The 14,842-nt window shown below is 37.3% G+C and overlaps 3 protein-coding genes across 5 annotated transcripts; 2 read left to right on the forward strand and 1 right to left on the reverse strand.

Moving 5' to 3' along the window:
- Positions 1-3,082: 3,082 nt before the first annotated feature.
- Positions 3,083-7,589, forward strand: LOC126786067 (ADP-ribosylation factor GTPase-activating protein AGD12-like). The gene is made up of 9 exons (XM_050511772.1): positions 3,083-3,261; positions 4,017-4,121; positions 4,329-4,410; positions 4,630-4,705; positions 5,464-5,627; positions 5,719-5,866; positions 6,093-6,209; positions 6,491-6,586; positions 7,132-7,589. Exons 2-9 carry the CDS (start codon positions 4,070-4,072, stop codon positions 7,411-7,413), a joined length of 1,017 nt encoding a protein of 338 aa, XP_050367729.1. The 5' UTR covers positions 3,083-3,261; positions 4,017-4,069; the 3' UTR covers positions 7,414-7,589.
- Positions 7,590-8,502: 913 nt separating this feature from the next.
- Positions 8,503-9,363, reverse strand: LOC126788680 (uncharacterized). The gene has a single exon (XM_050514691.1). The coding sequence runs from the start codon at positions 9,175-9,177 to the stop codon at positions 8,761-8,763; it is 417 nt and encodes a 138-aa protein (XP_050370648.1). The 5' UTR covers positions 9,178-9,363; the 3' UTR covers positions 8,503-8,760.
- A 2,292-nt stretch (positions 9,364-11,655) lies between these two features.
- Positions 11,656-14,668, forward strand: LOC126787617 (2-succinylbenzoate--CoA ligase, chloroplastic/peroxisomal). 3 transcript variants are annotated; one of them, XM_050513483.1, is made up of 10 exons: positions 11,656-11,999; positions 12,097-12,169; positions 12,249-12,420; positions 12,537-12,635; positions 12,975-13,072; positions 13,237-13,430; positions 13,510-13,637; positions 13,711-14,069; positions 14,220-14,434; positions 14,532-14,668. In XM_050513483.1, the coding sequence occupies exons 1-10, from the start codon at positions 11,800-11,802 to the stop codon at positions 14,659-14,661; spliced, it is 1,668 nt and encodes a 555-aa protein (XP_050369440.1). In that variant the 5' UTR covers positions 11,656-11,799; the 3' UTR covers positions 14,662-14,668. The 3 variants fall into 3 exon arrangements, with proteins under 3 accessions (XP_050369440.1, XP_050369441.1, XP_050369443.1); XM_050513484.1 differs by having other exon boundaries at positions 13,720-14,069; XM_050513486.1 differs by having other exon boundaries at positions 11,934-11,999; positions 12,265-12,420.
- The last annotated feature ends 174 nt before the right edge of the window (positions 14,669-14,842 follow it).

Raw genomic sequence — 14,842 nt, forward strand, 5'->3', positions numbered from 1 at the left:
CTCTCCCGTGGGCAGGCGGGGCTATGGTGGTTTTGTGTTCCTTTCCTCCAAATCGGAAGCGGCGGAGTTTGATCCTTTTGTTATCCTGCACAGCGACATTGTTTGGGTTGGAGGTGAGTCTTCTAGGCTACTCTCTTGTACCCTAATCGCACCTTGTTTATGCTGGCATTGGAGGCTGGTTTCAATTTGCCCAGATCTCCCGTCCTCTGTTTCCAAGAAGCGGTGACTCACTTCTCAAGGACCTTGGGGAACGCTGATCAATTTGCATCGACTGGTTTGGTGATAGGCGGTGATTCCGCTCAATGGTGGAGGGTCGGGTTAGACCACCGGTGATGGTTAGCGGAGAATTTCTCTGTTAGGCCATATGGCTGGCTTAGGTGGTTGGGTGGGCTTAAGATGTGGGCTAATCGGTTGGGGTGTATTGTCCCCTTGTTTGGCCATTTCCTTTGTTTCATCTATTTCACTTGGGCCATGTACGACTTAAGTCACTCACAGTCATAATTTGAAGTTGCTTGTGGAGAATAAAGGTTGTGCGGTTCTATTGTCTGCATTTAGTATTCTAGCTTTGTTAGGAAGATCCTCCTCTAAACCTAGCGTTCTCGAATTAAGCATGGTCGAGTACACAATTGATGTTCGGCTTGGCATTTTGTTTTGATTCGTAAGACATGTTTAGTGGAGTTTATTTAAGCTTTGTTGTTTTTTGAAATATTTAGTTTGTGTATGTGTTACGTGTGCCGTTATTTCCTTTTTTAGATAAGTAGCTTGGGGTGGTTTGTCACCCTATTGCTTGACCCTTGTGGTCGCATGACATTGTCGCCAATGAATTCGATTCATTTCCCTAAAAAAGTAATAATAATTCAACAAGAACAAGATACCTCACGACATGAAACACTTACTAAATTAAGATTTTTTTTATAAGTTAAAAGGGTAGATTAGACTTATACAAAAATGAAAATTAATAATAATAGATGATTTTTGGTGTAGAATGAAAGAGAAAATAAGTGTGGACTTAGATTCAAAGAAGTGTTTTTTATTGGGTTTAACTCTAATTTTCTCGTGTATTTATATATATGGAGATTCTATTCATACCTCCTAAAATGGTACTTAGACCTTCTTTTGTTCCTAGATAGTTTTGACTTTGTCAATGCATATGAAATTACCAAAAAATAATTCTTAACTTATCTATTCTAAATTACAAATGTATATAATTATCCTTTTATATTTATTGCTAGAAAATCCCAAAATGAGATATCAAATTGCATAAAAAGATTTAATTGATTACCTTCTTTTTTGATAAACATCATAAGTCAAAAATTAAATGTAGATGATTAACATCAAATTGAATGTAGACGATTTAATGTATAAACTACATGAGTTATAAACTTTGATTTGAGTCAAAGAACAAAATTCGTTCATTAGAAGTTAAAATATTTCACATACGTTGATATTAATTCTTGGTGAGTTGCATATATATATATATATATATGTGTGTGTGTGTGTGTGTGTGTGTGTGTGTGTATATATCAGTGAATGAAAAAAATTAGTCTACCAATTTTATTATGAATTTATAAAATGAGTGAAAAAGTGAAATAATTTGAGAAGATAGTTTGTGTGATTATTATATATTTTCCAAGTTGTATATAATAAATGAATTTGAAATAGAATAGGAAAGAAATTAATTGATAATAATCTGATTTAATATACCAAATTAGATATTGGGCATTTTAAGAGAACTATAGAAGTCTAAATATCATTTTAGGTATTTATAAAAACAAAATGGAAGTCCACTGAGTAAGGTCTAAATACCAGTTTTAAAGGTATGAATTGAAACTCTCTTATATATAAGCATACATACACAAGGTATATGCTACTACTGATTGAAGAGTCAAGTGCTTAGTATAGAAATTAGAAAATATATTGAAGATTTAATGTGCATCTTCTTTTATGTCAATAGTCAATACGATTTGATCAATTGTACTTTTGATGCTATGTCTAATATAATGCCGTCTACGTCTACGGTACCTTTATGCGTAATTCTTGTTTTTATTTGTTTAACTAGCCGATAAAAATAAAATCTTCAAACGTAGTGAAATTTTTGGATCAACAAATAAACCTGCATGTGTGTGGATTCAGTATATTTTCTTAAATCTTCAAATAAGTTTTAGAGATGAGATATATTGTTACTATATATATTATGTTACGAACTACAATTGGAATAGGGTGGATGCATATGTTATCCTTCTCTCTCATCTAGGTTGGCAATGAATTTCTTAAACTTATCAGTCTTGTCCTCAACTCTCTAATGATGGTGATTGGGGCTGTAAACCCATTATTTGATTCCTTATATTTCATGAGTCTGTTTGCCACATTCATCCATTTAGTGCAAGGGTGTCACTATGATTGATTGCACCCTTGAATTTCAAAAGCTAATGCAAGCCGTTTCATCCAATGTAAGTTTTTAAGGCTTGGCCAGCTTGGAGAAAAGAAAAACCGTGTAATAGGGATACAACTAATAGGTGGATAAAATCTATTTCAATAGTGGTAGAGCTATGTGAAACTGTGAATAAACTTTGTCAACATAGGCAACCACCACCCTGCTTTCAGGCTGGAATTTATAGATCTTTTTTTTTGAAGCACACAAATTGAAAGCAGCATTGTTTTACACTTTATTTCATCAATGAAGCATTGACATTTCCTCTAGATAAACAAAGAAACAGGAAGGAAGAAACATATTTAATCAATTAGAGATTTGAAAATGTTTCTTATAATGTCTATCATTTACAGAATTCCTAGAAGGTCAATGGTATACATTAACATCATGATATGAATAAACTTTGGGATGACCAAGTAAAATGTTTCAGAAAAATCACACCTTCTATTTCGAAATGAGGACATTTACAGTTAGAAGAAACTTCTTCTCACATGTTTTTGTAGTTGGCAGTTGGAAGCAACAGTGTTTTCATAACATCAGAACTGAGAAGAAGAAAGGTACGGTCTTATTTGGACCGCGTTTAATTATGCGCGACGTGGATGTCCTTCCATGTCATCATTTATCAATTCCAATTTTAGAGAAAATAATTAAAAGTAAAACAAGACGCGCAGTTGTAATTTGTATCATCAAAGCATTCAACAATCATCTCCCACCTCTCTCTCTCTCTCTCTCTCTCTCTCTCTCTCTCTCTCTCTCTCTTCATAGCAAGTTTGTTATATCATCTCCCATTCATTTCCATAAAGGGCCTTTATCATTTCCTCAATCCACTGGTAAGAATGTTTTATCTTTCTTTCATTGTTTATCCAATCCAGATATTAGTTTCATTGTCAGGTTAGATTTTTCTGTTGAGTTTGCCTCTGTCTTTCACTTTCTGTTTCTGTTTGGTCCTGCGCGTGTCTGCTCGTACAAACCTTGGATTGAGCCAAGTTCTGTCCTTTAACTGGTTTTGAATGAACCCATCATTGAAAAACAATCGTTTGTTGATGAAATCGTTAAATTTGGTTTTGTCGATGTTTTATGAAGCTTTCATTTTGCAACTTGCATGTCTATGATTATTTGATCCCCTCATTCTGTTTTAATTTGGGTAGCCAATAGTATTAGGCAAAAGTAAAATTTTTGGAATTTATCTATATGTCAAGTGTTCAGAATTTTTTGGTTTACCCATACAGCTGATGTATATTGTGCCCCACTACCTATGGATTTAGTTGAAATTTGATGTGGGTGTTGTGATAATTAAACAGCCATGAATGGTGATTGCATCATATGCATGTTTCTAGTGCTTTTGGAAAATTCATTGTTTTCTCACTGAACTTGTAACCACATATATGTGGCAATTTGCTTAATATGAGCTTACATAATTAACTTGTCAGGATATACGTACAGAAACTGGCATTTGTCTTTGGTTTTTTTGGGTTGATAGCATATACTTAATCGTGTAAAGTTTGAATCTTTTATTTGGCTGACTAGCTTTTCTCTTTTAGCATCATTGATGCGCAGAAGGGTTGTTTAACGTTTCCTTTTGCAGGGGTCATTTTGTATAGACTGGAAGGGAATTCCTTCGCTGGATGATAGTAGCTTATGAGTAGAAATATGAATCACCGTCCAATGGAACTTGGGAGGCCTGCCTCAGGTATGCTTGTAAGTTGTAATACTGGTAAAAGAAAAGGAGGGGAAGAAAACACCGGAAAAGGCATTGTCAGTACTTTCTAGTGCATCTTTGTGTGGATAATTTGCTGAAGATACTCTTTTCTTCTGCTTCCTGGAAAATTATGTACATTTGCAATCTAATAAAAGCGACACTGTACTAGAACTGAGTGATATATTTGTTGCTCTACAGGTAAAAGAAAGTTGAAGGATTTATTGCTGCAAAAAGATAATCGCTCTTGTGCTGATTGTGGTGCTGCTGATCCTAAATGGGCGTAAGTTGTTTCCTCTTGTTACCGTAGTGCTTATATACTCTGTGTCAGTGTTTGTAAATTCCTATGTCTACTGTCCAAGAGATGCCTGTTTTATTTCTGTTTAAGATTAAGAGTTTAAAGATGAGTAGGTTCTGCAAATTCAATACTTATTCCGGAAAATTGTAGTTTACCCCTCTCACTACTATGATATAAAGATTGTGTTTGTAACTGCATTTGCAGGTCAGCAAATATTGGAGTTTTTATATGCTTAAAATGTTGTGGCGTGCACAGGAGCCTTGGTACACACATATCAAAGGTAAGTGTTTTTCTAATTTCTGGATGCCATCAATTTAATTCTTATAACAGATACAGAAAATTAACATTTATGTTGCAACATGTACTTGCAAATCATGTGCTAACAGAAAATATATCAGAAAGATATGACAAATGACATGTTTGTTGGACATAGAATTCTTTTGGCCATAGCAAAAGATAGTTGGTGTTTTTCGTCAGTACCCATTCCCCCGGCTTCTTTCAAAAATAGTTCTAAGAACTTACTGACCAGTAAACTTCTCATTGTAAATGTAAATTAATATTCAGAACCATGGATATCATTTACAAAATATGCAAGACTTAATTGTCAAGGCACAGAAACGACACATGTGCATAGTTTTGACTTGTTCTTTGGAGTATGACAAGCTTTTTTCATCTCTAGTTACATGTTTCCATATAAAATGAAAACTGTACTTCATGAACAAGATGTCAATAACATTGATTGATTCCATCTGCTTTTAAAATAGTTCATTAAAAGTTTGCTACAACATTCCTCTTTTTGTAGTTTGATTTGCAAGAATTTATTCCAAATTTAAGGAAATTGAGGAAGTTATTTATTTTTATTCACCACGAATATTTCTATCAGACCAAAAAAAATTCTCTAGTCGTAGCATGGTATAAATTGAGACTATTCAGTCTGACCATGAGCTAGGCTCAACTTTGTTAGCACATAGCAGATGCATAAGCTTGGCTCAATGAACTTCATATGTATTATATGTCTCAGCATAATTTCAATGTCAGGTTTTGTCCGTGACACTGGATGAATGGTCTGATGATGAAATAGAAGCTATGACTGAAGTGGGAGGGAATTCTTCTGCTAACTCAATCTATGAGGCTTTTCTTCCAGAAGGATATTCAAAGCCTGGACCAGATGCTGGTCATGAGGAACGTTCAAAGTTCATCCGGTCAGTTATGACACAGAACTTAGCTTGAGCATTTTAAGGTTTGTCTCATCAGTCAGATTATTAAAGCTGTTGTATGATATTTCATACGTAGGTCAAAGTATGAGCTCCAAGAATTTCTGAAACCTAGCTTGCGGATTAACTCTTCGAATAAACCTCAAGAAACTCCAAAGATCTCAGTCCAAACAAGTTTTTCTAGAAAGATCATTGATAGTTTTCGTTCAAATTCGTCAAAACCAACGGTAAATTCTTTCATTCCTTGTGTTTTTCCTTCAAATTATGCAGTCATGCTGAAAATACGTATGAGTGAGGAGAGTGGGATAGACTTTTGTTTCTTAACATATGTGGCATCTGTCCATGTTTATTTTGGAATTAATACAACACAATTACTTCATATGAGTGCCATTTGCGTTGGGACTTTCAAGTAGTATCACAATCTTGCTTCAATTTATTTGAAATGTGTTACAGGATGGCATGGTCGAGTTTATTGGATTATTGAAGGTAAAGGTGATCAAAGGGACAAATTTAGCTATCAGAGATATGATGACAAGTGATCCTTATGTTATTCTTACTCTTGGCCGTCAGGTTAGCCATTTTCACATTTGCTTTTCCTTCATACCAATCCTTTAGAGTCCTGTTGTCTATTCCATGCATGAAAAAGTAATGAAGTTTATGTTCTTACTATCTTCCTGTCTCTAGATGTTACATCTTGCTACTCTTTGAAAGTGGCATCACTTCAATACATCAGTGGTTGTCTTAAAGTTCTTATAGACTGAACTGATATATTAATCAATTGATTTAAGCTGCGATGCACATCAGGCTGACAATTTTTTTTTGTTACCATGACAATGTTGGTGATGATGTAGACTCTTCAGACCACTGTAGTAAAGAGTAACTTGAATCCGGTCTGGAATGAGGAGCTCATGTTGTCTGTTCCTCAGCGATATGGCCCTTTACAGTTGGTAAGGATATCTATGCCTTTACAAATGGCTCATTTTTCAGTCCACGACAGAAATACTGGAAAGATATGGAAACCCATGTATTACTGAGTTGGCATCTTGTTACCCTACATTTTGTTTTATATTGTACCCACAAAATGATCTACAATGATCTTGTAGGCTCATCAGTCCTAGTTTCCAGATGGTTCTACAACTGGATAGTTTATAAAACTGTGAAAGCACTTCATATCCATCCCCTTTTATTCCTATGTTAACATGAAGTTCATATCTTTCTGGAGATTAGTGTTAATGAAAGCTTGTGTCAAGATTACAATATATACACCTACTCTAAAAAGCATCAGACCTTTTTAATTCTTTTTTTTTCCGAAAGATGCATAGAAGTTTACATACGCGCAACTAGTTCAAAGATATGCTAAGTGAATGCCTTGTGTACGTATCTGCAGACAGTGTCTTTCTTCTCGTTTTCTTTTCACTTGTAAACATGAGAACATATCGCTTATTTTGTGTAGTTGAGAAGGAAGTGCCTAATATTATTTCTCACATTACAGCGAGTGTTTGATCATGACTTGTTCTCGGCCGATGACATAATGGGAGAAGCAGAGATTGATCTTCAGCCATTGATAACATCTGCAATGGCGTTTGGGGATGCAGGAATGTTTGGGAACATGCAGATCGGAAAATGGCTCAAGTCAAATGACAATGCGCTCCTAGATGATAGCACTGTCAACATTGTTGATGGTAAGGTAAAACAGGCGGTGTTCCTTAAGCTGCAGAACGTGGAATGTGGAGAACTAGAGTTAGAACTAGAGTGGATGCCTCTTGAGCAATAGGTAAATATATTCATCATCATTCGCCATTTTTCTTTATAGGAGCTGTAATTTTGGTTGAGCTGTTGGTTTGGAATGACACCATAGAATTGTGTCTCCATTCTCTCCTGTGTTTGTTTATATAAATGATTCGTCCTCCATTTGATTGACAAAGTTGAAAGCACAAGCCTCCTTGTACACATAGCATTTTCTTGGTTCCCATGACTGTTGTAATGCATGATTGAACAGAAACGTATTTTTCAAACTCAGGACTTCTCACTTGTATAGAAGAAACTGTCATGTGAGTTTTTGCTAAATGAGAAATGGTGGAAAGGATTGTTTAACTGTTGTTGTGCTTTAGGAGCAGTGAATCCGATTCTTGTTCGAAGATTCAAAGCTATCAACCATTTCTGTTTTCGTTCTTTTTCGTTCTTTGGTTCTTCAATCTATCATTTATGTGCATGCAAAGGACCCCATCATCAAGAAGTTTATGGATTAAGTTCGTCTTTAAGCACTGTACGTTAGACTGGTCCAGAATCTAATGCGTCAACAATGTGAGCTGGATTTAAACAATTATTGTGTGATTTAAGAATCATATCCTAGCTTACATATAACTAGCACTTAGTCCAGAACCCACCCACCCTCTTATAGTCTCCCAATCCAAATAGTGGTTGGAAATCTGCCTAGATGTAATTGCATCACTATGCAAAATTAAATGAGGCACTGTTGCCTGGAAAATAAAAGATTTGAAAGTGAACTTAAAATACTTTCGACTCTCATTGAACTCAAAACTAACCCATAATGGATAAAGACATTTGAAATTTCATGAAGTACGTATACAGGAGAGTAGGTGAGTAACATCGTATGTGGTTATCAGTGCACATATTAACTACTGAACTAAATATTTTTGACATCGTAGTTTAATATTTCGTCGTACATAATCAAGATGAAGTTTATAATTCGCCAGAAAGTATAGAGTAGTGCAAATTTCGATCCTAGATAGTGGTTTAGTTTAGCTAAAAACATTTAGCTACCTAATAAGGTCGAAATTTGCAACATTGTTCAGTAGTACAGTATATGATTACATAGATTGAACAACATATGGTTTAGTGATGAAGCAATTTCTTTCCAACAATATATTAGTAAAGATTTTCAACTTCAGAAAACTTTCCCTGAACATCAAACTGATGTGATACATACCAAAATTCGAAGAATTCATCATCAAATGGGACATAATCAAATGGCTCAAAACCTCTTCTACCCATTAACTAATTAATTTACATAAGTTCATAGCGTACGTAGAATTAGCAGAGAAGAAGAAGAAGAAGAAGAAGAAGACAAACCCGGTTGATCATCATGATCAATAAGGTTTCACAAAGAAGGTGAAGAAGAAGCTTCTGGTTTCCGGCGGTACCTTAATACATAAACAAACGCCGACGCCACGAAGAGCACGACACCTGTAATCCCACAAACCAAGCTCACCACCACCAGCACATCCCTCACGTGGTGATCCCTCTTCCCGCCACCACGCGCGTTGACTCCCTCCCACCACGACGTCGTCTCGTTCGAGTTCATCGCCTTCGGCAGAGCCACACTACTACTCCCCGACTCTCCTCCTCCTCCTCCGCTGAAGAACGACTTCGCCTCCGCCGGCGCAGCAGATGTATTCCCCGCCGGCGTGTACTCCAGACCGTGCTCCGACGGCCGAAGCTCCCGGGCTTCCGATACAAACGCCATCGCCGCCACCATCACCATCACCAAAGCGCCGAGTTTTAGTGAAGGCGCCATCTCTCTCTTTATTCCTCAGAGGAAAACAAATACGTTATAAAAGAGTGGTGGGGAGCTGAGAGTGTGGAGTGTGTTTTTGGAGAAGCTGTGGGCTATAGGTTGTGGTCTGTTGTCGGAGACCGAAAACCAGTGGTCTAGCTGGAGAAGAAGACGGAAGAGAGAAGTCTAAAATCTAAATATTGATTGAAGTGGCGTCTGTTCTTTTTCCTAATGACGCCGTTTGGTTCTTTGTCGACTACTACGAGTCTACGAGTCGAGTGAGTAGAAGACTACAGACTTCTGCTTGCACCAACAACCATTGACGTTGAGCTTTCACACTCCACACCAACCTGGAAAGCACGTACGCGTTAGGACATATTTACTATTTACCCTCGGTTGAAAGTTGAGAAATTCTTGTGATTGGAGTTATTTTTGGTGGGAATTGGGAAATGGAAAATTCGTATAGAGATATGAGATTATGATCAGTGACTTCTTTGAGGTTTAGCCGTTTAGGGATATGCGAATATTGATCATTTCTTTATAAATTGCAAGGATAATGCGTATCTATGAGACGGCTTGATTAGTTTCGTATTATGATCACTTGTTGCTCCAAATGAGAGGATTGCTCGCTCTGAAAAGAGATTTTGGTTGTTGTTTGCTGAAAAGGAAGGTTTCGAGGGTGCTCAAGGAGAGTTAATTTGGTTGCCAAGGATGTTTCAAGGTTATATATATATATATATATTTAGTTGAAAATGTTAGATATTGGAGAAAGTACACTATTGGAGATGATAACCTTCTTTTGGAAATGAGGGTAAAATGTTAATTAGTTACTCCAATAGAATAGGCCACAGGGCCAATGGTGGGTGCATGATTTAACACCATCATGCTACTTTGTGCTTGTGTTACAGTGAAGCTTGTGTTACAGTGAAGCTTGTGCTTTGTATTTTAGAAAGGTGAGTGGTTCCTTTGGGACTGGTCATATATATATATAGCTGAGGTTTAGATGGAAAGAGTAGTAGTACGTCTTATTTCATCTGTGACCTAAAAGTAAACCATCATGTGACTCATCCAACAATAGTTCAATTATTCATGTGAATACACATATGATAGAGCATATGAGTTATGGCGCTTTATTCCAGGCCTAACTAACTTATATATTAAGTTACACAGATCTTACAATTAATATTATCTCATTGGATTCTCAGATCAGATTCAAATTCGAATAACCAACACTTGACCTTCTGGAGTCGGGTATCTAACGTCATGTTCAACTTCAGTAGTCCACGAATTAAGTTAACTACACTAAAAAAAATAGTCAAATACTAAGCTACGTACCATTAAGGAAATATATCATGTACTCAAAGCAGCGATACATAAAAGAGAAAACTTAGATCGACTCTAAGTTGAATCATTGATAGTTTACATTTGATCGATGTTAGCCAATTCTCTCCTGTTAGAGGTTGTTCTCGATTTACTATCCTGTAATCGAATAGTAGATCCAAGTCACTTTGTTGGAGATGAGAGATCTCACATCTAATAAGTGACAAAGAAAATAAAACTTATAAGTGAGTGGATAATAATTAATTGTACCGAGGCATTTTGTGATTAAAACCCAACACATGTGAGTTGGCTAAGTTGGGACAATATCGGTACAGTTGGTCCACGAGCCACGTTTGTCGTTGTTTAACATAGTATCAAAGCGGGTCCCTCTCCAGTCAAGCCTTCAATCTGTCGTGGGCCCGAGTTGGGTGCCACTTTGTCATGAACCCAAGATGTGTGTCATTATCATGCTATCAGAGAGTTTCCGATTGGATGGTCACCAAGTGTCGTTGGTTACTAGACCTTGGTTTATTTCGTCCCAGTATGTGGGATGTTAATCTGTCACATGCAGACCTAAAAATTAGGTTGCACGTGAGAGGGCGTGTTGGAGAGGAGAGATCCCACATTTAATAAGTGACAAAGAAAATAAAACTTATAAGTGGGTGGATAATAACCAATTGTACCGAGTCTTTTTATGATTAAAACCCAACACCTGTGAGGTGGTTAAATTAGGACAATATCGGTACAGTTGGTCCACGAGCCACGCTTGTCGCTGTTTAACACACTTCACTAACTATAACTTGGAGATCACTAGCTAGTACGACCGAACTCAATATGATTCGGGTCATCTTCTATTGTCTAAACGAAAAAAATATTTACAAGAAACTTGTTAATCTGTTTGTGCCATAGTAACAAATAGATATCACTCATATCAAATGACCAATGCGACGATCTTTCAATTGTCTTAGATGTTACAAGAAACAAAGAAAAAAGGTTGAATCTTAGCCCTGCTTACATGTGCTTTCTCTAGTTTAATTATGATCAATCCCATCTTGACTCGATCGTTGCACAAAAAGTCAAAACTCAACTGTTTCAAATTTGGTTTTTGAGCTCGAACACGATAAGATGATAGCTTGTCTTGTGTGTATTTTTTTTTTTCTGGGGTCGCAAATATTTCATGTTAACTTGTCTGAAAAAACTTAGATCACGATAAGAGATAATTGGATATCTCATCTGCCAATGACATTTCGCTCTCTACAGCTCCATAATCACAGAAACACAGAGCTTAGAGTTTCAGAAGTTCGCAGTTGACTCTCCATAAAGATGGGAATTTACTCAGAAGCCCACATTTGCCACTGCCTGAGCCTCTTATCCACTCTCAGGCGAAACTCCGTGGTTACTATAGCCGGAAACCGGCGAAAGACCGGCAAGGAGTTTGTGGACGGCGTCACGGGCCTGGCGCAGGGCCTGCTGCAACTGGGACTACAGTCCGGTGACGTCGTCTCCATTGCTGCCTTCAATAGGTGGTTTACGTAGTTTGCTACCAAGTATTAAACTTCTAGATTAATATCCAAAAAAAACTACTGATCTAGTGATCTTTGGTTTTTCTGTGACCATTAGTGAGTTGTACTTGGAGTGGTTACTAGCAATTGCATATGTTGGGTGTATAGCTGCTCCACTTAATTACAGATGGGTAAGTAGTAAATTTGAGGCTTACCATGTTGGTTCTTACTATTACAGCATTTGGAATACACCATATTAACCTTTTGCAGAGTTGTGAAGAGGCAGTTATGGCAATGAAGGTGGTGAGGCCAGTAATGTTGGTTTTTGATGATAGCTGTGCATCATGGTATTCTAAGCTTCAATGGATTGACATTCCTTCTTTAAGGTGGCATGTTTTGCTGGATTCTCCTGCAGAGTTTGTATCGACCTCATATGATAATGGTGTGTTACTAACTTACTATATTATACAGTTTCACATTCTCCCAGAGCCTTTGTTTGATTTTGAATTGCTTACTGATATTGATGAGTGACTTACTCTAAATTCCTTGTTTGGTCAGTGTTAACAATTGAAACAATTAGAAAGCAATCTGGGAGGGATGCATCATTGGATTACTGTTGGGCACCTGAGGGTGCTGTGATCATTTGCTTCACTTCTGGTATGAGCTCTCTACTTTCTAACTTGTCCTCTTGCATTTAGATCCAGTTTATGAGATAGTATGGCATCAATCACAATGATACTACTTAAGTAGATACTTCTTTCATAACTTGATCGATGGTTTGATGCTGGTTAGTGTGGTTTGAAGTTTAAAACTTTGAATGCATATTTACATGACTTGAACCTAACTGAAATTCATCAACTCGTGAGGAATATGATAGCATATCAAATGCTAATCATGCAAGAGGGCGTTTTGCTTACTTACTAATAGGTCTTCCACGATATATTAGAAATGAATTTAGACGAGAATTCTCCTTTGATTCGTTTATGTCTTACACAGGAACCTCAGGAAGGCCAAAGGGAGTTGCCATAAGCCACTCAGCCTTTATAGTTCAATCCCTTGCGAAAATTGCAGTTGTTGGCTACGGTGAGGAAGATGTATGCATCGTGTGCTTTCTATAGCTATGTAATATCAAATGAGCGTGAAATTCACTGATTTTTGGATTCAAATTCTGCATAGAAGCAGAAGAGTTTAATTACTGATATGATTAGCTGAAAGAATTGAATGAGCTATAAATGTATAATGGTGTGGTTATCTGCAGGTGTATTTGCATACTGCTCCACTCTGCCACATTGGTGGCTTGTCATCAGCACTAGCGATGCTCATGGTTGGAGCATGCCATGTTTTTATACCCAAGTTCGATGCTAAATCTGCCCTCGAGGCCATCGAACAACACAATGTGACTTCTCTAATCACTGTGCCTGCCATGATGGCCGATTTAGTTTCCAAATTCAGGTAAATGAAATCAGTGTTCATGAGTAGCATTTGAAATCACTGTTGAAAATTTGAAATAGAGTGATTTTACTTTACTCAGAGGAAAGGATACATCTACATGCATAGAGAATGTCAAGAAGATACTAAATGGAGGTGGAGGTTTGTCAATTGAGCTCACCAAGGCTGCCACCAAATTGTTCCCAAAAGCTAAGCTTCTCTCAGCTTATGGTGAGTCCCTCATCTGTAGTCTTTTGATCGGCAAGAATCTCAACCAGTGTTACATGCTCTTATGGTTTGTTAGGGATGACAGAAACGTGCTCTTCACTGACCTTCATGACCCTGTATGACCCGAAAATGAATCACAGAATATCACACCCAGTTGATCAAACAAGGGGCATTTGTGTTGGCAAGCCTGCTCCCCATGTAGAGTTGAAGATCTGCGCCGATGGGACTTCTTATGTGGGGAGGATTTTAACTAGAGGATCACATGTGATGCTTAGATACTGGAATGGAAGTGCAGCAAATGCAGCTGCAGCTGCAGATGGAGTTTGGCTCGACACAGGCGACATCGGATCAATTGATGACTATGGTAATGTCTGGCTTATAGGACGAGCAAATGGTCGAATCAAGAGCGGAGGGGAGAACATTTACCCTGAAGAGGTGATGATCACAAATTGACTGCACAAATTGCCATGCTCAGAAACTAGAAAAATCATCAAATGCAACCCTTGTATATTATGTTCAGTTTGGAAGATTTCATGTTCATTCTTTACCAAATTCTGATGCAGTAAATTTATGTTCATGAAACAGGTAGAGAGAACCCTATTACTGCATCCAGGAGTTACCGGCGTTGTTGCTGTGGGAATTCCAGACGCTCGTCTAACGGAAATGGTCGTCGCTTGTGTTCAAATAAGAGAAAACTGGCAATGGATGGATACAAGTACCAAAGACTCAGTTGCAGAGCATATGCTTCGGATTTCAAGTGAGATTCTTTCAAGATACTGTAAAGAAAAGAATTTGACAGGGTAACGGTCTCCTGAAATTTTTGATTCTTTGCTATTCAGATTCCTGGAGTCCATGTACTAGTATGGTGGTTTACACATCTTTTTCAATCTCTTGCAGGTTTAAAATACCAAGAAAGTTCATCCTATGGAAGAAGCCATTTCCGGTCACAACAACAGGAAAAATAAGAAGAGACCGAGTCCGGGGAGAAGCTATGTCGCATCTGCAATATTTAATTAGTCACTTATGATCCTATTTCGACTCTAATTGTTAAATGAAAGTGATAAAAACACTAGTTTCGGTCTTTCATGATGTTTGGAATCATGACCTCACTCAAAAGTCGGACTTTTTTGTGTAACTAAAATGAAATTAGAAATTACGGGGAATTAAGCTGCTAAGATTAAACCTACGAAATGGACATGTAATGCCAT

The sequence above is a fragment of the Argentina anserina genome, chromosome 3 (assembly GCF_933775445.1).
Source record: "Argentina anserina chromosome 3, drPotAnse1.1, whole genome shotgun sequence".
Taxonomy (NCBI): Eukaryota; Viridiplantae; Streptophyta; class Magnoliopsida; order Rosales; family Rosaceae; genus Argentina; species Argentina anserina.

Coding starts and splice junctions, on each gene's coding strand:
- LOC126786067 (XM_050511772.1), top strand. CDS start 4,070: ATGAGTAGAAATATGAATCACCGTCCAATGGAACTTGGGAGGCCTGCC. Junction 4,706..5,463: donor TTGGTACACACATATCAAAG/GTAAGTGTTTTT, acceptor TTTCAATGTCAG/GTTTTGTCCGTGACACTGGA. Junction 5,867..6,092: donor CAAATTCGTCAAAACCAACG/GTAAATTCTTTC, acceptor AATGTGTTACAG/GATGGCATGGTCGAGTTTAT.
- LOC126788680 (XM_050514691.1), bottom strand. CDS start 9,177: ATGGCGCCTTCACTAAAACTCGGCGCTTTGGTGATGGTGATGGTGGCG.
- LOC126787617 (XM_050513483.1), top strand. CDS start 11,800: ATGGGAATTTACTCAGAAGCCCACATTTGCCACTGCCTGAGCCTCTTA. Junction 12,170..12,248: donor CTCCACTTAATTACAGATGG/GTAAGTAGTAAA, acceptor AACCTTTTGCAG/AGTTGTGAAGAGGCAGTTAT. Junction 14,070..14,219: donor AGAACATTTACCCTGAAGAG/GTGATGATCACA, acceptor TTCATGAAACAG/GTAGAGAGAACCCTATTACT.